Source organism: Dinoponera quadriceps, unplaced genomic scaffold, assembly GCF_001313825.1.
Source record: "Dinoponera quadriceps isolate SergipeBrazil2010 unplaced genomic scaffold, ASM131382v1 scaffold167, whole genome shotgun sequence".
In the NCBI taxonomy this organism is placed as follows: domain Eukaryota; kingdom Metazoa; phylum Arthropoda; class Insecta; order Hymenoptera; family Formicidae; genus Dinoponera; species Dinoponera quadriceps.
In genome coordinates this window covers 325,695-348,178 of record NW_014554365.1, presented here as the reverse complement: position 1 = coordinate 348,178, position 22,484 = coordinate 325,695, and the positions used below count along the sequence as shown (strand labels likewise).

The following is a 22,484-nucleotide window of genomic DNA, read 5'->3' as shown; positions in this document are numbered from 1 at the left end:
TGGTATGAAACTGATTTAATTTTTCTGAAAATATGTTGTTAAATACAAAAATCTAATAGACATGTATACTTCTAATTCGTATTCACAAGCTTAGTTCTAAGGGGTGAAATAAAAGCTTTGAAGCTAATTAAGCTAATGGAATTCATAATGTTAATGTTATGTTAATGTTGAACACATTGCGCGCATACGTATCATATATCAGTATAGTTTAATTATACTTATGAATATATGCTTGTTACGTGAGAATATTTATAGACACGCTGTTATTTAATTTATACTTGCTTTACACGATATATGTCGAAATAATATCTGATTAGGCGCGATTCGATACATTCGTATATTCATCCTCGAAAGAAGCAACTAAAGATAACAGTTATCTGATAGGAAACTAAACGCGTGCATAAGAAACTTCCATCTAAAACATTTTTTAGATATCTCGTGGTTTCTTAGTTTAAGCATGTGTGATAGAAGTATATGTCTTAAATCTTTGGATCTAAAATTTAACAACATATTTCAAGGAGAATCAAATCGATTTTGGATAATTGATAGATTTCTTGTAAGTTAAATTTTGATAAAAAAAAAACATGCAATTTTGGTAATGCAGCTTCCGGAAGCGAGGACTCGATTATTTTGTTCTTTTCTTCTTTCTTTATCTTCTTCTTTTTCGTAAATGAGACATATGTTATCATGCCGAAATTACCCCATGTTATTTTGTTGGTGTCTTTCATCCACGCTGGCGCGGACCACGAGGTAGTAAATATTTTCATATCGTCCCGATTGGGCATAATCTTCATCATATCGTGCAAATAACCGATCTTGTAATTATCCTCCTCCACGAGACTGAAATTAGACAACGTAAGGTCGCCGGGCGTGTCGGCGTACGTGTACGGTCTCGTCGAGAAGTCAGTACCTGCCATAGGTATGCGGCAGAAGGTATATCGGCTACCTTTGGCACCATAATATGCTCTGAAAAAAGTGACTTTAATAAGCGAAGACTTGGAAAGCGCTTCAACAACAAAGTATTGACACGGATGGACTACCGCATGACTGATCGACGAAAGATCGTCGGACGTGACCAAAGAGTGTAATCTGACCGTGCTTTGACCATATATCGGGAATCGGCTCTAATTGTTTTGATTGACTCCATAATCGCACGTACTCGATCAGCTTTTGCTGTGTCGGTTCACGAAGATTTCGAATGTTGAGCGCGGCAGCGTCAGTCATCGCTCCGCCAAATCCAAATATCTCCTGAAATGCTTTACTTGTGTCCACTGTGATGGTAATATCGCAGGACGAGTATCCGTTGGAGAAGTTTCCGATCGAAATATTCAGTCTTTGGCCACTTTCGGTAGAGGTGTACGTAACGTATTGATTCTCCTGCACTTGTACATCCGGCACGTAGTCGCAATACGTTGAGTTACAAACGCATACGATTCCGTACTCGACCTTACGACGTATGCAGTCATCACCTGCAACAGAATACACGGGGGAGGAGGAGGCGATCAAAACGAATGCCCCGCGAGTTTATCTTCGTCGGCGCGTTCGCCACTACGAGACGGAGGGTCCTCGTATCGAAAAGCTCTCGGAATATCGAGCATCGAGCTGTCGGACGGAGGAGAAGAAAGGGAGAGGGGTGTAGGGAGGAATCGGAAATTTTAGTCGTAACTCCCGTCGCAAAATTAAGTCCGTCCGCTACGGCGTTGATTGTACTTGCGCGGACTTGCGAATTCGGGCGAGTCGTTTATCCTTAAAGTGTCGTAAGCGCAGTTTCGAAAATCTCACCACGAGATCGACACATCGACGAATCTCATTAGGATTCACGACGAAATTTATGCCACTTTCCACGAGAGAATAGCTCGAACGTGACTAAGATAACCGTCGGGTCAAGACGAAGGCAATTAACATCGCGATGATTCAGTGACGACAAAGAAACGCGGAGTGAATTGATAATCTTCAATAAGGTCGCATACATTGCACGTAAGTCGAAAACGTTATGATATCTGACTTTGTAATACGGCGACGGTATTTCCTTTCTATTTTTGACGACCTACTGTGCATGATTTGTAAGTCCCTCGAATTTATATAAGGAAAGTTGTTGCATTATGCAAGTGTCGATAACATGAAATGCGCGGAATTTCCTTTTTTTCGGAAGACGACGGAGTTTGCGCTTTAAAAAAGAAATGAAACTAGAATATAATTGAGAAATGTTACTTACCTCTTACCGCAGCCGACGCAGCGATCAGAAGAAGAATCACCGCACGCATCATCCCAGGCAACGTAAAGAACATACAATTGCCGATCTGCAAATGTATGATAATTATCACGATACACGGCTATTAAGAGGAACGCTCGCGCAACCTATGTATAGCTATGACAATATTTTTGCTATCGACTTGTCACCACTGCTCGACACGTTAACCCACGATATTGACATCTGCGATGATAATCGTTGTGAGCCGCTCGAGCGCCAATTCAGTTCTACGCGATGTAACGTTGCCTTGCTCAGTATATGCGCTACCAGCACATATATGAACAACGCTGAGGATATATGAGAATAAAAAATAAAATATCTCGAAAAGTATTCACTTTTCGATGATCTTACTCAAATACTTTTATGTACAGAATAAATAGAGAAATCGATTTGTGTTAGAAAAAAAAACTCTATGATTCTGTTAAAAAAATGAAGTTAATCTCGAATTATTGGCTATACTACGAAATTAAAGTCACCAACTTTTCTTACACTTATACTTCCCTCCAAACTTTATAACTTTTATCTGGAACATTTCTTTCTATTTACCTTTATTTTTTATATATTTAAGCTTTTAAAATTAAGTGACTCATATATATATATATATATATATAATTCGACGAAAGCGATAGTAAGAATATGAAATGAAACTAGTAAGAATATGAAAATACCTGCTGCTCGAAATCACAAGAATATATATTACCAATATTCACCACAAATCACAGAATAAACTCTTCGTTTATATGAATAAATATTTTAATCGGTTCGACTAAATTTGTTCCAGTGATTGTAGAGTACATCTGATTCATTTTTCAATTTCGAATGAAAATATTTACTCGGCGAGTTAGAGTAGAAGAATTTACTATATATGAGTGAATCACAATCATTCGACTTCGAGGTTTCGACTTTCGCTCTGTTTTTCAAATGGAATTTCGCTCGAAGAAATGTAGAAAGTACGATAGGCGAGATTGTACGGAATGTGAAATTGATTAATTCCAGCAGGATTGAATTCTGAATCTCAACTGGGAACCAAGAAATTGGGCTGATTACTGTTCGATGATTAAGGTTATATTTTGTCTGAGAAAATGATTTGCGCATTACAGTTCGTTATCGTACGATAAGGTGCTTTATTTGGCACATTGCGCGCAATTTTGACGTTGTGTATTTGTGTATTTGTCGTACCTGAATATCTCTTTGACAGTCTCTCAAACGTCGCAAAACATAAGCTACCTCTATCCTTCGTTCTGTAACGTTTCGCTGACGATGGCAGACTAATGCAACGTGAGTTTGCAGTTCCCCTCGCTATCGGGATATGCGAAGATACTTTAGATAAGCGATGTATTTATCAGTAATAACATTTTAACCAATGCACATGCCATTAGTATAAAATTTGGGTAACAAAGCCAGCTCAAAAGAAACGTTGCGAAAGTTGCACTCGCACTGTATTCGAAAATAACCGAAATACAAGACTGAGATTGTTCTCAAGATAATTGTCGAGTCGTTAAATGAATTTTTTCGCGAATCTGTCGTCTCTTAACAAAACAGATTTGTGTAATATTCGCTTGGTGTCTCGTAAAGCGCCGTCGGAGTTTTCTCTGCTATATTTTCCTGAAATTTGTATTAGGTTGGTGCGTATGAAATGTCGCATTCTCTTTACATGCGGACGTTTTCCTCCCTGTTTTCGTTATACTTTTGTATTTGGCATAACCTCATTCATACTCGTATTGTCCATTGCCAGAGACTCATTTCAACAAAATAGGTTTTCTCGAAGGTCTTCCCTTTTTTATTTCTTTTGAGTTTATTACCGATATGAATTCTGCCGACATTCGCGTCATTTTCTTATATGAGTACAAACTTGGTAATAGTGCTGCAAAAGCTGCACGCAACATAAACCAAGCGTTTGGGGAGAATACGGTTAACAATCGGAAAGTGCAGCGTTGGTTCGAAAAATTTCGGACTGGCGATTTTTCACTGCAAAATGAGCCGCGCGGAAGACCCAAAACGTCTGTGAATAATGATGACCTGAAGGCTCTAGTGGAAGCGGATCCAGCCGTATCCACGAGGGAACTTGCTATCAGGATGAAAGTTGACCATACAACGATATTGAGACACCAAATTGTACTCCCATCGCTTGTGAATCGGCATGGCCCGCTACTGCTCCATGACAACGCTCGGCCGCACACATCGCACAAAACAATTGCGAAACTGAACGAACTGGAATATGAAGTTTTGCAGCATCCACCATATTCACCGGATCTCTCGCCGACCGATTTTCATTTTTTCAAGCATTTAGAGCTGTTTTTAAGAGGCAAACACCATGAAAATGAAGACAGTCTAAAAAACTCGATATCAGAGTTTATTAATTCTAAAGACCAAAATTTTTTTAAGACAGGCATCTACGCTTTAAAATCTCGTTGGGAGAAGTGTATTGAAGCGAATGGAGCATACTTTGATTGAATAAACAGCTTTTGAAGAAAGATATACAGTTTTATACAATCACTTAAGAATCCGACATTTCATATGCACCAACCTAATAAGAGGCGTAATCAGAAAAGGAAGAAACAAATTCTATCTCATAAGGAGAATATGTAAACTCGACATTCGACGTATTTCTCGCGATAATTTTCACGGGAAATTGAATGTTCTATTGACCGTAATCGACGATGTATCTATGCTAATCTATGCAAATAAATGCACATTTAAGTAGTGCAAATTCATCATTTACCATATTTATCATATTTTACAGATACATTTTTCAGAAGTATTTTTGAAAAATTTGCACATCATTAAAGATTTTTTCCCGGAATTTGTGCTTTCATCGAATTATATATGCGATATATATCGAATGATATATAACTTTATATGTATATTTATATATGTAACATATATATACAAAAAACTCGGCGCTTATATATGGCATTATATTAACGGTAATAGCGTACTTGTACATATATACTATGAAGAGTCTAACTTTTTTTATACACAAAATAATATAAACTCGACATGAACGGAAGCATTCACGTTTGAAATAACATGGCATGGGGGGTTTGTGTACACGACCAAATATGTGGACGCTCACTTATGGACATTGAAGCAGATTAATTATCAGTAATTTTCATCGGAGTTAATGATAAACGAAGCAACTGTCTCTCACGCGTATTTCGGGTTACGTAAAATATTTAGATGTCCTAAATGCCATAGAACGATATCAACGATAAGATATGTGTAAATTATTATTAAACGTGTATCGAGGGACATTTAATTAATTATTTCATGCAATATTTATTGTATGTCATTACTTTTTTATTGCTGTACAAAATTAATCGATTTTTTCACGATGAATAACTTTCGTTTTAGTGTTAGCGTTACTACGATGTGTTCTGTGTTATTGTCACTAAATCTAGTAAATGTTAAGGTTATTATGCCCGCTTACACCGTGTACACTTGTGGCTGCTTTACCATTTACTATATTGAGTGTTATTAAGGCTTTTGTGTAATTGCTGCAATTATTCTTGATAACGTCAGAACGTGAGAAAAAATATGTCAGGAATTCTTGCGTTTTACGTTCAAATAAAAAGATATATTCACAAAACAACATTTGTGATTCAATACACTTGTAAAATTGTCCGTGCACTTTTCTTTTGTTCGAACAAGCAATAAATAATCGTAAAATTAACAATTAATTTTGCGGCTGTTCAATGATTGTTCGAATAAAAGAAAAGTGCACGGATAATTTTATAAATGTATTAAATCGATCACAAATGTCATTTTGTTAGTGTATCTTTTTATTTGAACCAATGCACGTAAAACGCAAGAATTCTTCTGATATGCGTTTTCTCGCTTCTGACGTCAAACAAGGATAGTTGCAGCGATTACCCAGGCGCCTTAATAATTTTCGACCAGCTGAATCCGCTTCCAAATACGCGTTTCTCATAATTATTGATTAAATTGATTGTCGGAAAAAAAATATCACTTCTAGAAGTTTTTCATAATTATCGGTTGTATTTTTGGAAGTTTTCTGGTTTTCCCTTGTAATTTCCTACGTTTCCTTAATGAATACGTCATATATTCTTGTATACGGCACTTAATTTAATATCCTCCTGATACATTAGCTTAATAACTAACTGAACCACCCAAAGATTCTCTGTGCCGGCTTACGGAAGTAAGGTTTCAGATCAATTAGACGGCAATTACTGTCAGTAGTAGTCAGACGTGTTCACTGCACACGATACGTTGTAAACGGGAAATCTACAACGACCTGTTGTATTAAATTAAATATCACAACGTCCTGGAACACGCGGCTTCGTAATTACGCTATGAATGCCGTAGCGCCAGAGAGCACGGGCGTCCTTTAAAACCGACGTCTGCTTTAGTTACATGACGGAATTTCAATCTCGACGAGATGCACGAGGAAGTTATTCCATTACGTGAATTATAGATAATTGTTCTTGTAATTAAGCATAACTCCCTTCGGTTATATTCTTTCGAATGAATTTACGGCTGTATAATTCGTTGTTGATTATTTATTTCTTGTATTGGCAGTAGTAGTTCCCACGAATTAAAGCTCCTCCTTTCAGTTCGTTTCTAAGGAGAGAAAGTCCAAGTATTGTTCTATCGGATATCGTTCACTGAAATAATGAGTTCGTAAATCTCGTCGTAAATAGCGCTTTATTTCCCTCAAAATTGATTCAGCCAGTGAACGAGCTATTCAATGAGACTTGTTTGTCAAAAAGTCAGTTAGAGTGTGAAAAATATCGGTTAAAAATACTATTCGATAATCTCAGATAGATCCCTTACTACCACAATAACTCTGTCTAGATTCGTATCGTCGGGACGTGTGTTTTTGCAGTGTCCCAACGATACGAATGTAGAGTTATCAGAGTTGTGCCAAGAGATATCGATATTTAGAAAATGATATTAGGATAACAACATAATTCAATCGACAACTCTCGGCCGTCTACGAGATAATGAGGGTCGGCGTGAAGGATTGATTGACGTTTGGTTACTTGTATCCGCGAATTTCAAAGCTTTGTTCACGTGTAGACCGAACGGCCGTTTTATTTTCGATTTATTACGTCATATTTTATTGATGTTTAAAATAAAAAGTTTCGCCCGTGGATAAGTGACTTTATTAGATTTTATTTATTGACAGGAGAAGGAAATTTATAAATGTTACTTATGTCAAGTAAAACATATTAGATATTTGATTATTGTATTGATAGATATTCGATTGTAATGTATAGATTAAAAGAGAAATATTCGCGATTCTCTCAAATTTGATTTAGTTCGATTGAACGCATGCTGGACGTAACGCAGACTTTACATTTTTTGCATTTTACACGGAGGAAAGAGATTGATTGAATTAACATGCCAATGAACAAACCGAATGCGTTTCACTTGAAGGGAACAGAATTTCTGGTCCTGAGGAATTGGATTCACAAGAGCTAAAAATTCTGTTTTTACTCTGGCGAAAACGTTCGTTCGGCTTGTTGTCACGTTAATTCAACGATTGTTTTTTCCATTAATTTAACCTTCCGTGCGAGAAGTGCGAAATATGCATGTATGTTTGCAGCAAATATTAATCGTAAAATCATACAAACACTGCGGCGAATGAAGTGCGCGAGTTGAGTAAACGTTCGTGATAAAGAGCTCCCCGACGTGTGCGCCTCGATGTTGCCGCGATTCATCGGGGAGGAATCACGGCTCGGTTACGTCACTGTCGCACAGTTAATCGAGGTGATTACCGGACGGATCGAACACTATCCTCGTTACGTCTCGGCGCGCGAAGTAGTTTTTTGCAATTAACCTGTTCCCGCGAAATATCGCACACTGCGCTTACGACCGCAGCTTTTTGCCGCGTCTCCACCCTCCCCGCACCCTCGGCCCCGGCCTTTCTTCTATGTACCTGTTCTGAAATCAGGCTGCCGTTACGTAACGCCGTGAATTTGAGCGAAGTACGAACGAGACCCGAAGGAACGGTAAAAGAGACTGTATAGCTGCGAACGTGGCATTGCAGAGCAATCCCACCGCCCACCACTACCTGCATCTCGTGTGCACGTACACGCGCTAATCCACGCACGCAACGCGTAGATAAGCACGTTATGTATATACTATCATCGGCGCATCGTCGATGGCAATGTGCGCGCGCGCACCTCGTGTATTTGCATTACAGAGAAATTTCATGTACCGTATTCTAGGATGAATATTTCCTCCGCGCTGCTCTCTCGTAACGGAGTTGAGTGGGCGGGTAGGTAATTAGGCTCTAATTGCGATGGTGGACTGCGCGTGACTGCAGACCGCATGCTATTCTTATGCTTCTGAGTTAATACGCGTGACGTTTATCCTCCGTCCGTCCGTCTCGAGGAACTCTCGCTCGAATGTAAATTAGAGCACGATGCACGGAATAATGATACGAATTAGGAAGGGAGGGACCTCGACACACAAATCAGCCTTCGTGCTCTCTCTCTCTCTTTTTCTCTTTAGCTTAAATGTTGTTTCGCGAGAACGTTGCGCGGAAAAGAATTATTTGATGGCACGGAAAATTGTATGCTGTCGCAACAAAATCTAGCTAGTTACTACTACATGGGCGAGTAACGCGCATTTACGTGGAAGTGTCACTGCTCAGCATCGATTTATCGAATTGACCGCATTTTTCACAGCCTCGATCGAAATTTCGTCATCTATCTTAAGTAGACTGAGAAAGAGATTTCTTCAGATTTGATAAATTTTCTTACATCCAAACAAGTTTCATCATTGGCATATTCCAAAGGAACTAGTGTTTCGATTAATAAATACGATCGTTAGACTTCTCAACGAATATGTATTTTTATCTTAAATAAAAAATTCGTTTGAAACGAAAGATAATTTTTTTGTAAAGAAATTATTCGTTTCATTTTACATATTTATTTTAACCAAATGATGTTTTAATTGGTTGAAAGATATTATTCCAAATAATAGCGTTCTTTCTGTTAAATAATAGAGTTATGTGCCATCGCTACGTCGGTACTGTGCTAACCAGTACCGGCCTTATATCGGGCCAGTGTTCTTCACAATATTACGCAATCTTGGCAATTAATACTGGGACAGTAATGGATAGTAATGGATTGTTAAGCCAACGCAGAGTCAGCACTGGTTACCTACGGCTGCCAATATCATCTGTCAATATCGGGCCGAAGTTATCATCCAGTACCATCACTACTGCATCAATAGTGTTACCAGTACTGGGCCAGTCGGGATAATCGTACGCAACGGGTGAGTGCCTGCAACTTTGTGTAGAAGGCGCGGAGGGTATCTGTGAAGTTTAGTCGTCATCTCGAAGCGAAGAAAGTTAGACGTACGTCAGAGCGCAGCGTTTACTTGCAATAGATAGAAATACGAAAATATGAAAGAAGGGTCACGTTTTTCTTAAAAGTTTCGTCGTACCTCGTGATCTTGCCTTTAAAATTTTTATTTCTCGATGAAAGAATAAAATATATATTTGTATGAAAGTTATATCATTTGACAATGTTTTTGACAAGAAAGAAGGAGAAAATAAAACAAGAGTAAATTAAAAAACCAAGTTACTTTATAGATTAGAGGTTGGAATTTTCTCCAGAAAAAGATGCGCTCGGGGCGAGTATACGGGGATAAGTATATGCGGGGATAAGCTGTAAAAAAAAAAAACAAAGGAGACAGAGATAGAGGAAAAAAATATTTATGAGAGAAGTAGTCGCTATAATAATAATCAAGTGATCTTCTGACATTAGTTTCAAGAAACGCTCACAGAATAAAGGGAAAAATACTGGAGATAAGTATTTTTATTCACTTTGCCACGGAAAATTTGAGGAACTACCTCTGAAAGAGCGAGTAGAATGCAAAAATGGTGGCATATGCGATGTTCAATCTACGAAAGAGACGTTTTTGTACACGATTTGTACAGTTAAAATTGTAAACTCAATTGTCCCACATCCGTGCGCACACTTACCCCGAGAGTGGGGGGAAAAAATGCTGAATTACGTTCCTCTTTGTTAAGTTACAAAGAATTGTAAGATTTTATGTTTGCTTTGATTTTGAATTCGGTTTAATGAAGAGCTTAACTAAATGAATACGTTATTATTTCAAGAACGAGCCTTTCCATTTGTTTGTGAGAGAACGTGGAATTCTAAAGTGCGTAAAATATACCTACCCCTACTGATTTTACTGACCCAGCATTGGGCTCGTCGTAAAAACCTGTGACGGGTATTAGATCGCCGGGGAAACTCCTTTTACCTCGGTAATAAACGAAAAGGGGGGACACCTCACTCTTATTTCTTTCCTCCGAATTTCCCTACGTCCGACGAAGATTCAGACTCGCGTTATTCTGGTTACAAAATACACCCGATGAATATTCAAACGCGTCAGAACGCGGGGACGCGGCGAGATTCGGCTCTCGAGCGTGCCTTTCCTGCGTCGTCTAACTTATCACTTCAGCGAATCTAACCCTGCACGCGAGAACGCGCTTTCCATGGTGGACGGACGTTTCCTCGACGATCATAGTCGTGGAGGAAGACGTATATGTTAGTTGAACTTCCGCCCGCGGGACGCAATTTCGTTTGGGACGAACCGGCAAGGAAGAACGACGTCGACATTCTCGACGTCGTCGTCGACGGTGGAAACGACGGTGGGGGCTCACGACGGGCGAGATAAAGGTGTAAGGATTTGAGAAGTGTGACATATTCAATTTTGCAGGAAGCGATACGTCTTTCCGGCTGAGTGTCTCGCGGTCTCTCGCGCGCGCGTAGCTGTCTGGACAGCGCCGTGTGCGTCTTTCACCCCAAGAAAGAAGGAAGGAGACGCTTACCCTTCATCCAAGAGCCAAGGATATCTCGGCTTTTTGCGAAACGCAACGAAATTTACGGGGCGAATTCGTCATTTCCGTCACGTAGCCGCACGTCGATGAACAGAACGTGCCGCGCGCCACACACGTCTCCGCCTCCCGGCGCGCCGAAACGCAGGAAATTGAAAACACTAAGGACGCGCGCCCTGATACCCCTTGGCACGTGCGCGAATGCAGATTGCACGCCCGCGTTTTCGGCATATATGCGAGTAGATACCCGCGGATGTACGGCGCGATGCAATTTCGCTCGGCGCGACGTACGTGTTGAACCCTCATAGATTCCCGCACGAAGCGGCGTGTCCGCCGTGTGTCTCTCGTCGCGATTACGTCTCTTAATTACAAATGGGTTTTTGCCACGCGCACAGAGCCGCTTCGTTTGCGCGTGCGCGCGCGAGAGAGAGAGAGAGAGAGCTCTTAAACGCTTGTCCGATAGATTATACAATCCGCGTTCGCTAAACAAACAACTTTCCGTGACGCGTAAAGAGAGCGGAATGTGAGTGACGAGGATATGAATTTCCGCCGGTTTTGCCGGCGGCGTATGCATTGCGAGATAAGTAGTATGGAAGAGAGGAGGGGGAGAGTAATTGTAATGCCACGGAACTTCAGCGAGATGTAACTTTTAAATTTATGGAGAGTATCAACGTCACAAGTAAATATGGGAAAATAAATCGTTTGGTCGAGACTAAAGTAGGAGAGGACAAAATATTTGTTTTGCAAAAAAAAGAGAGAGAGAGATAGAGAGGCGTGGGAGATTAAAATGAAATTAATATAATGAAGTGAAGTCAAGTAGATTTGATTCAGAAGCCGTTATCTCGGCCTGCTCCAAGTATGTGTGTGTGTGCGTGTGTGTGTGTGTGTGTGTGTGTACAAAGCAAGAAAATTTAATTAATTGGGATCAACGCTAATAGACATTTGTCCGGCCGGGTCTTAACGTGATAAACGGCGTATCGCCACGGTCTGTTGCGCAAATTTGCACGATTTTGTTACACATCAGTGATACCGTGCACGACTGACACGGCGGTATAATNATATATATATATATATATATATGTATGTATATATGTATGTATGTATGTATATATTTTAATATAAACCACCGGACGGGTTTGGCACGATCGACACGGAAATCCGTGCCATATATGACAAACTGTTCACCGCAATTAGGAATAGGCGGGTGCGGGACAAGCTCTGCGAACGTTGTCGCGATAGCGGCGAGTGTGTATGTGCTTGCATGTGTTTGTGTGTGCGTGCATGTGTGCGTGCGTGCGTCGCCTAGCTAACATCGCCTCTCTCCAATACGCGCGTGTCCAATAGATTGCGCGAATAAGAACGATAACATTGTGCCGATAAAGCCGATAAAATGTATCACAGTCTCTCTTATCCCCCCGTGTTTGTTTAACCTTCCTCGTTAATGAAACTCGCAATTTTCATGTGTCGCGGTAATTTCAACGATAATTTCACGGGACAATAATTGCGAGACCTCGCTCCGGTGAGCGGTGAATGTCCTTTAGATTCGCGATCCGCACACCGGTGGATGGATTTTTATCAACGATACGGCACGCAGCTGCTGATGCGAATCGGTATGCAAATTCGCGCGCTCGTCGGGAGAAATTACCGAAATTAATAACAACGCGTGAAAGGCGCGAATCACATTAACGGCGCGCTCATTGGCGCGAACGCGCGTGATTCGCGCGAAACTCGCGCGTCGTCACTTATCCGTCGGAAAATTTCGCCGGAATTCGTTCGATTTGCGTTATTTAGCCGGACGACGTATTGTGCTTGCGATAGCTGCTCGGCCGATAATTCAGCGAATCCGTTCCTATCCTGCTCGTGAAAATATGCAAAATCCCTGGGGCCGCGTGAGCGGCACAATATGGACTTATGATGCCATTCGCGACGAATAACGGACGACGTCGTCGCCCGGCAAATAATCGATGGAATCGCGCGCGAAACCGCACGCGTTGCACCACGCGTTGCCGAGCCCTTCGTCGGGAATTCCGTTCGTATCTCGCGTAATTCGTTTTCCGGCTGTGCTCGGGAGATGTAAATTTCACGTTATTATTGAAATCAGCAGATTGAACCGTTAACCGCAGCTGCCTGTATGCGGATGTTGTCGGTTGCACATGCGGCCGTCGTATCGAAGAAAAAAAAGAATAGGAAAGAGAAAGTGTGAGAGAGAGAGAGAGAGAGAGGGAGAACGGAAGAGTGTTACCCGGGTGGGGGATGCATTTTGCGAGTTTATTTCATTCCCCCGAAGCGAACGGTCCCTCCTGTGTGTGCTGTGTTCACTTCGCTTTATCGACTGCATCCGGTCGTTCGTCTCTTTATAATGCCGAAATTGGCGCCGATGTACGTGGAATCGTATTAACATACGCGGACACGTGTATCCGATGATCCGGCGTGGGACGAGAATATGACAGAGAGGGATGAGATTTTCGTAACGCCGGGTGTGTGTTTGTGTGAAGAATTCTGGCCTTTCGACTACCGATGGAAATCAAACGAAAACTTGCGAAAAAAGAGACTAGACTTGTGACACGCACCGAACACTCGAATCGAGAGAAATAACGAAGCGCATCTCTCGAAGTGTATCTCTTCTAACAATATCGCCGAAATAAGACCTAAAGAAGAGTGGTGAACTTTTACAAATTATTTCGATAATTTATTCACGAGAAACATTATTCTAAAGTGATTCGTAAAATAATTTGTCGTGAGTATATTCCTTGCGAATAATGCACGTAACAGAGACCGACAATGAATAATAGACAGTGATTATTTATATTCGTATCGTGTATTGTAATAATGCAACCGAATACTTATGACGGCACTTATGATATCCGTGATTAATTATTATCGAGGAAAAAATATCAAGACGAAAATGCGATATACTTGATAGTCATATATTATATTGTATCTATTTTAAATATCCGCTAATTCATGCTTCTACATTGTTTCTATTTTCTTTCTTGTTTTACTTTCGCTTTATGTAACAGAAAATGATAAGATATCGCCAGGTTTGCCAATTTTGCATTCGAATTCTTCTTTTAGGATGTTATTTGCTATAAACTATATTCATTTAATTCTTCGACTGCACTGTATAAAGCCATAATATCACCGTGTTTTCCCTACCAATTTGTTCTTACAGCTAGAAATAATTTGTAGATTCAGCAAAACGACTCAGTGAACAGCAATTAGTATTTTTAACGAATCGTTTTGCCGTCCGCATAGTAACCGTGCTAGCAAAATTATTTTTCCTCGTATAGCAATTGTCGTGAAAAAAAGAAACATATCACGAGGCTGCTCCTTATCAAGAGTCTTTATTTATAGCGCAAAAAATACGTCAACCTTGTATCGCTTTGAGTAGAGATAAAGGAACCAAAGGTGAAATGCTGGGACGATTCTCACGATATTCAAATCCGCGGCGAGAGATGCAAAATCTCATCTATTTTATTAAAGAAAGAAACGAAGGTGTCGAGTCTCCTCTTTGCGAATCACCGCGCGAAATCTCGAAAAGCGGCTTGATCGATGGCATTTCGCAGTGCTGCGCACTTTGCATTCCGCGATAATCGCACGCCGGCAGGGAACTGCGGTGTTCGTGATGTTTCTTCGCCGACCGCGCGCATTAAATTCACGACTCGCGGTCGGACATTTCGGCAAACATGTTGAACGTGGAAGTTCGCATTACGGTGCGGTATTGCGGGAAAAATGCGAAGGTAGACGGAATCGAGCCGTCGTCATAACACGCGCTCTATCGCCGCCGACAGCTGCTTTGTATAGTCGCTTCGGGCGTGACTTGGATGCGTGTTTTGTTTAACCATAAAACCGTCGTTTTCGCCGACATTCGCCTCGAGTTTCGCCTCAAATACCGAGCTGCCAAAATGAAAACCCTTCCGGCCGCGAGAAAATGATTCGCTCGCGGTAATTCACGATAATCGGCCGACTACGCCGATACGCTCCATGCTTGCGAGGAGACGAAATAGACGCAGATATTTCATTATCGTTCGCGTTTCACTATTCATCGGCATGCGTGAATTATTTTGAACAAACAAAGGCAAAGTTGAATTTAACGTTTATCGCAATCGTTGAGCCGCTATCGTGTTTTTCGGACTAAGTCTTGAGTCAACTCGCATACTTTGCATACTCGAGTCTTAAGTCAACTCGCATACTTTGCATACTTGATGACTCAACATAACGAGTTTCGCATAATCTCTTCTGCGTAGGAGTGTTATGGAACCATGAAAGTATCGATACTAATGAACTGAAACGGGTAATCGAGACTATAGATATCATTAATGATACCAGCATCAAAGCAAAAATATCGACACCGATATTGGTATAAAAATTTGAAAAACTTAAAATTAGAGGAAATATAAAAATTAGGGAGTTATTGGTCTTGCAAACTACTTAAGGGTTTTACGCGTTTATATATAATAATCTTACTATGGTATATAAATATTTCTACCTTCCTCATCAGACTTTCTACAGTTTGCTGCCTAAAAAAAAAAATTTCTTAAGGCTCTCGTATCCTTGCTACGAGTGTCCTTGTGTTTGATTATGTCAGAAGCGAGAAATCACATGCCAAAAATGATCGCGGTATTGCGACCGTTATTCGCGACTCGGCCGCTCCGAGTCGCCGGTGCATCGCCGACGGGTGAACCTCGGGCCGCTACTTAAATCCGGACTTCCACGAGTCCGGGTGAGCGCCAGGTGCGCGTATCGCACCCACTAACCACGGGCCCCGCGGTCGGCGTCGCCGTCCGCGCGTCGGCCACTCGGCCCGAGTTCGTCCCGATCGGGACCGGCAGCTCCGGGGTGATTTTAAGTCGGAGGCCGGGGGGGTCCGTATGGTCGCCGGTGTCAGTCGGCGACCAACACACGAATAAAAAAAAAAACAGAAAAGAAAAAGAACAGCGACCTCGATAGCACTCGCGTTTATTNTTCCTGTATTTCGCCCGTTTCTCTTTATTTCATACCGCGACAACTATATACAACTTAACGCGCTCGTTACTTCGCCGCGGCGGACCCGAGACGTCCGCTTCTCGCGTTCGCGTACTGACCGGCCGTCGAGCCAAGGGGCCGGGACCTCGCACGCCACGATAATCCCCAATCACAAAATATAATTAACCGATAACAGAATGCGGTGAGGCGGCCTTACAATTGCGGGCTCCCGGGCGGCTGGTCCTCGTCGGTAATCCTCTCGCTCTCTCTCTCTCTCTCGCTCGCTCGCCCGCTCGTTCTCCCTATCGCTCGTAGACGCCAAAGGTCCTCCACTTTCGAGACTCTGCCACAACTTCTCGCTAATTTTGGCCCGACACCACAGCAGAAAGCGCGAAACGGTAGCTCCAATTCTGTCGTCCGATAGCTCAAAAATGTTTTTCGACGGTATTTCTTTCTCCGCGGTAACGACAGCTCTCACTCGTTGCTAACGAAAACTCTCCCAAAATTCTGTAACCGCCAAGGTCGTAACGAGCCGCTACCTCTTCCCCCTTCCTTTTCGGCAGCCGAATCTTTGCCGGCGGTGCCCGAGTCGCCTCCGAGCCCGCCGGTCTTTCCCGGCGCGGTCCCGCGGCTTCGGGCTCCGTTGTCCTGAGCGCGACCTCGGCCCGCCGGCCCTACCGTCGTTGAGGGGTCGAAGAGGTAGCCCCGGTGGTGTCGGCAGCGGCCCCTCGTCGGTCATCTCAGAGCGGAGGGCGGTGGGGTCCTTCGTTGGGCGGTCGGCGTTCTTCCTCTTCTCGCCGACCCCTTGGAGCGGGGTATACATTCGGTCGGGGCGCGGGGCTCACCTCTACCGCTACCGCGCGCCCGCGGCGCGCGGTCTTCGCTAACTCAACAAAACAACTACAAAAAAAACTAATAACATTAATTCGGCGCGCTCCTATGAGCACGCTACTCGCCTTGCAATAGGGCCTTCGCCCTTGGGACGGGCGCTCCGAGCCGCCACGTCACAGTATATAGAAATAAAATAATATGTACGCACGAAATGACACTTGTAATCAACGTGTAAAAAGTGTCCGGACATTTTTCTTTTGCTTCAGTAATCAGTAGTAAATAACCGTAAAATTAACGTGACAGAAATTACGAGAAGAAATAGATTTAAAACCTATTTTTCTCATAATTTCTGTTACGTTAATTTTACTGTTATTTACTGATTACTGAAGCAAAAGGAAAGTGTTCGAACATTCTCACAGGTTGCACGTTATATTAATTTTTATGAAGCAAAAATACATGATATCTTGACGATCGCTTGAATAGAAAGAGATATCGAGAAGATATCGAAACAAATAGTACTGATATAGGTATACGAATATCTAAAGAAAATATCGATACGAAAATATCCAATATTGAGAGAGAAATATCGATATCAGTATTATATCAGTAGTATTACAACATACGTGTTTGCGCGTCACAATAATTCGCACGTTGTTTTTGTTTATATCGCCGTGGCATGTGGCCTCTTATTAATTCTTGTCGCTCGTCGCATCCGGGATTATCGATGTGACTGGATACGGCCGGCGATAATTCGAGTGCAAATTTCAGTGGCGTTCGATCCGTCCCTTAAAGACGTTCCGCCGGCAAATCGAAAGCCGATACGCCGAAGCTGCCTGCGAGATGAATCGTTATCTCCTCCTCGCCGAAAATAAAATTCGTGTCCCATCGTCGCCACCTTCTTCCTTTATGGGATTAAGGATACCCTGTTCTTCTCTCGCACCGTGCGGAACCCTGCGGGCGCCGAGCGGACCGCGATTTCCTTTGGAGATCGACGATAAATCAAGCTTAAAATTGCTCTCGCGCTATTCTCGATTATTCGTTCTACCGAAAGCGCAGTCCCTCTTATAACGCGCTTTAACGTAGAATATCCCAGAGTAGCCGAGCGATTCTACTTCGCTGTTCGGTGAAATCAGAGCGTCGCGAAGGAGCCGATTAAATGCACCATTTTTATGCGGTCGGGTTCGATGCCCAATCAATAAAAAGAGGTAAAAAAGTAAAAGAAGAAAAGACTATCTCGATTTTCGGGCTCGCCATTTTACACGATACATGTTACATAACTCGATCTGCGAGAGGAAGCGATTTATGTTCGCTATAATTTTAATGGGAATATTATTATTCATTTCTCGTATTACGTATATTAAATTCTGAACATAAATATATATGTATATAAAACACTGCGCTATTTTTCTCTCTCTCTCTCTCTCTCTCTTTCTCGATTCATGAAATTCCATTTCACTCCACTCGCATCATTACCCTTCAAATTAAATAAACGTCGGGGCAGGATAGATTTCTTTTTCTTCTTTTTTCTCTTTTTTTTTTTAGACATACCTACGTTTGTCGAATACCAAATCTCAATTCGAATCCCTTTTCTCATCTTTGCTTTATTTTTTGGGCGTGTTACTTTCTTTAATGAGACGATTCAACTTTCGATCGTTTATCATATCTGCGCGAGCGCAATTACGCGAACGAATATGACAACGTAAACATCGCGATGTATCGAGGCGAGAGAAACCTTTATTTCTGCACAGAGAAAAGGGTTTCTTTATATTTAGTATTTCTATTTATTCGACTAAAATTTGTTTCATAGAAACAACATATATTGTACGAAATATTATTTGTTTGAGTAAACATTTTATTGTCTTATTCAAGAAAACGCTATTACTTAACGGAAAGAACGCTATTATTTGAAATAATATCTTTCAACCAAATAAAATATTATTTGGTTGCAATAAATATGTAAAGATGAAACAAATAATTTCTTCGTGAGAAAATTATCTTTCGTTTCAAATAATTTCTTTATTTAAGATAAAGATACGTGTTCGTTGAAGAGTCCAACAAACGTACTTATTAATCGGAACATGAGTTTCTTCGGAGCATGGCAATGGTGAAGTTTGTTTGGATGCAATAAAATCTATTAAATCTGAATCCTCTCCTCGGTGCGCCGTCATATCAGATGCAGGTCCGAGGTTGTGCGGCTTGGGCTTTAGATAAGTCGAAGAGGCCGATCGCGCGTAATGCCGGGCGTGGGCGATTCGTTTTCTCGTCAGCGCGGCGGCGCGAACGTCCCGGCTGAATCCTCTCGAAATTGCTTCCCGGCTGGATGCCGGGGGCATACGTCCTGCCTTTTGTAACGGCACGCTGAACAGCTCGTTCCGGCGGGCGGACAGCTCGATAAGTGGCTACGATACGAATGAGGAATCCCCGCAGCGCGGCTTGCTTTGTATAAAACGACGAAGGGTCGACCACGTCGAAGTACGTGGGACCGGCCGCAGGGACGAGCCAGAACGATGAACCCAGCTTTCGGGGGGTATCACTGAACACCGAGTTTCGGTAGAATGCGCGCCCTGCTTTCCGCTAATTCAGGCCTTTCCTACCGATCCTTCTATTGCTCATCCTACCGTCTATTCTGGAAATTAATCATTCTGTTATCAAAAGGCTGTTGTTCCAAACTCGACAAAGGTCAAACAAAGATCGAGAAAAATATTACGTTTTTATTTAACGGAATACAAGGGGGACGTGAATCTCGAGGGGGGGAGCGCGTACAGGAAAATATCTCACGGCGCAGATGTGCTCGAGCCTATAGGCGACACTGGTTACGCGACTTATGGTTAAGGTGATATGATCCGTAAAAGTGCCGAATTTATCGGAGGGCGAATCGTCGATCTAGCAAGCATGTAAAGCGCCGATAGTGCTATCTTCGAGGGACCGGAGGAGAACACTCGAGGAGCTGCGGCGTCGAGTTAAGACCGGGACACTCCTGGCGAATCCCACTTCGGCGATGAATTACGTCCCACGTACCGGTTTGATTGCTTAATGTTATTTATAGGTCAACGAAGCGGCCAAGTGAACGGACGGAAGTGGATGCAGGGGAGAATTAATGGGGCAGAGATGTGTCGGCGAATTTATGTTTACTCTCGCAGGACATTTTTCGAATGTCGCGTTTTACACCGCTACATATCGGGATACTCCTTTATGTGACTCGTTTCTTCCCTTCTCCCTCGTTCTTTTTAACTCTTTAACGGTGTGGTCGGCCTGACTTTGCTATTGACATCATAGATTTTTCTGATTATTTTAATTTCATTTAATTTCCTCTTTCCATTAATGGAACGGGAAACACAGTTTATCGCTCCTAAGGTGATTGTACAAGAAATAAAATGTCAACAGGATTCTGACGAAAATTTGGATAGAGATCCAAATGAGACTTACTCAGAAGCGTGAATAGCAATATTTTATCTAACGATGATGATGAAATTGACGATTTCAATGTAGAAAAGGTTTTTTTTATTTTTAACCTTTCTTTTTTCATATTACTTTAATTAATTGTGCTAATTTAATAATTCTATATTAATTATTATAAGTATATTAAAAACCTTGAGACTGAGGCAATTATCTGGTACTTACAGACTGAGGCAATTAGTCAAAGTGTTTTTCGTTTTCTTTTTAATTATTTAAAGTCAATTCACTTTATTGTACTTTTATTATACTCTTTCCATAACTTACAAATTTTTTATTGCACTTTTTATCGTACTTTTTCCATAACTTACAAACAAACAGAGGAAGAAGTTTCAGTTATTATTAATTTCTTTTGCCCGTTTTGTATATTGACTAGATAATAAATGAACAAAACAGAGTACGGGATCGGATCCGACCCCACCTTCCTAGATACGTTCTGGAAACCTTGCCATTAAAAGGTTAATTGTTCTCGCGATTAACGCGAGATTATTCCCGTACACATCGCGCGGCGAAGACGCGAACACTCGTCGGGGTTGGCAGGTGTTTAATTTTATCCGTATCGATTATTTTGATCGCGCAAGTTTTCGTCGACGCAATTAACGCGATAACCGCACAACCATCGACCGTTTGCGCGGTATAATTAGACGTAACGATGCAGCGATGTAATTACAAGCCGCGAGCATTCAATTAACAACGAAAAGCCAGTCGCGAAGTCACTCTCGCCTATCTGCAACGGTATTTCATCTGTTTGATATCGGCCAAAGCCCTTTGTGCCACGGCTGCCAATGATACATCAATCTGTCGGCGCGACTGAAAGCGGCGCATTTCGACGTCGGTCGTTCCTCTTGACACGTGTCGCGATGTGTCGCCGCGACGTTGCGTAATGACCGCGTGGCCGAATAACAATCCGTCGTACATTGTCGGACGCATTTTCGCTTCGTTCGTCGCGATTTTACATCCTCTTTCTCTTCCTGCGAGATAAACGCGTCCCTGTGCACACTTAAAGCGGGGTTGATACGTAAAATTATTTTCTCCCGGGAATCCTCTTAAATTTCAGCTCCATATTGACGAAAATACTACTCTATAAAATTAGAAAACGACCGACACATTCCCGGAAGCTGAGATATTCATAACTGAAGAAGACACATTTTATATGTGTTCCTTGAGGTTAACCCTTTTCCTCCCACATAACACAAATTTTNACATAACACAAATTTTTTTTAAACTTTTAACCTTATATCTTTTAACGAAAAAATCATATGAAAATTTATCAAACATCATTTCTTATAGATTTTGACCTCCTCTCTCGAATGCCGTTGAGAAATTTTACCCAAATCGTAAGCCGGAAAAGTTATAGGCCGTTTTTCCGAAAAATTAAGGCGTTGAGTCATGCAAGCTCCTCGCTCGTTATATTCTCCTGATACGATTCTGCCAAAATTTCGCGGCATCCGGAATCTATCGGGGTTTAGTTTGGTATTAGGGGAACAGGACCAGCGAGAAGCTTAAGGCGTTGAGTCATGCAAGCTCCTCGCTCGTTATATTCTCCTGATACAATTCTGTAAAAATTACACAGCATCCGGAGTTTGGGCTGTAATATGACGCAGAATCGTATCAGGAGAATATAACGAGCGAGGAGCTTGCATGACTCAACGCCTTAAGCTTCTCGCTGGTCCTGTTCCCCTAATACCAAACTAAACCCCGATAGATTCCGGATGCCGCGAAATTTTGGCAGAATCGTATCAGGAGAATATAACGAGCGAGGAGCTTGCATGACTCAACGCCTTAATTTTTCGGAAAAACGGCCTATAACTTTTCCGGCTTACGATTTGGGTAAAATTTCTCAACGGCATTCGAAAGAGGAGGTCAAAATCTATAAGAAATGATATTTGATAAATTTTCATATGATTTTTTCGTTAAAAGATATAAGGTTGAAAGTTAAAAAAAATTTGTGTTATGTGGGAGGAAAAGGGTTAACCTCAAGGAACACATATAAAATGTGTCTTCTTCAGTTATGAATATCTCAGCTTCCGGGAATGTGTCGGTCGTTTTCTAATTTTATAGAGTAGTATTTTCGTCAATATGGAGCTGAAATTTAAGAGGATTCCCGGGAGAAAATAATTTTACGTATCAACCCCGCTTTAAGTGTGCACAGGGACGCGTTTA

The 22,484-nt window shown here is 41.7% G+C and overlaps 1 protein-coding gene across 4 annotated transcripts in view; it reads right to left on the bottom strand.

Moving 5' to 3' along the window:
- Nucleotides 1-22,484, bottom strand: part of LOC106747405 (glucosylceramidase-like) — a 141,753-nt gene that overhangs the window by 2,425 nt on the left and 116,844 nt on the right. The window contains exons 1-4 of one of the 4 annotated variants that reach the window (XM_014624920.1): nt 8,154-8,206; nt 2,216-2,300; nt 1,160-1,469; nt 701-966 (exon numbers count right to left, since the gene is read on the bottom strand). In XM_014624920.1, coding sequence (XP_014480406.1) covers nt 701-966; nt 1,160-1,469; nt 2,216-2,288 — 649 coding nt within the window. In that variant the 5' untranslated portion in view covers nt 2,289-2,300; nt 8,154-8,206. Of the gene's footprint in view, nt 1-700; nt 967-1,159; nt 1,470-2,215; nt 2,301-2,423; nt 2,455-3,430; nt 3,812-8,153; nt 8,207-22,484 lie in introns of those variants that run through there. The other 3 variants (XM_014624905.1, XM_014624913.1, XM_014624898.1) reach the window with 3 other exon arrangements.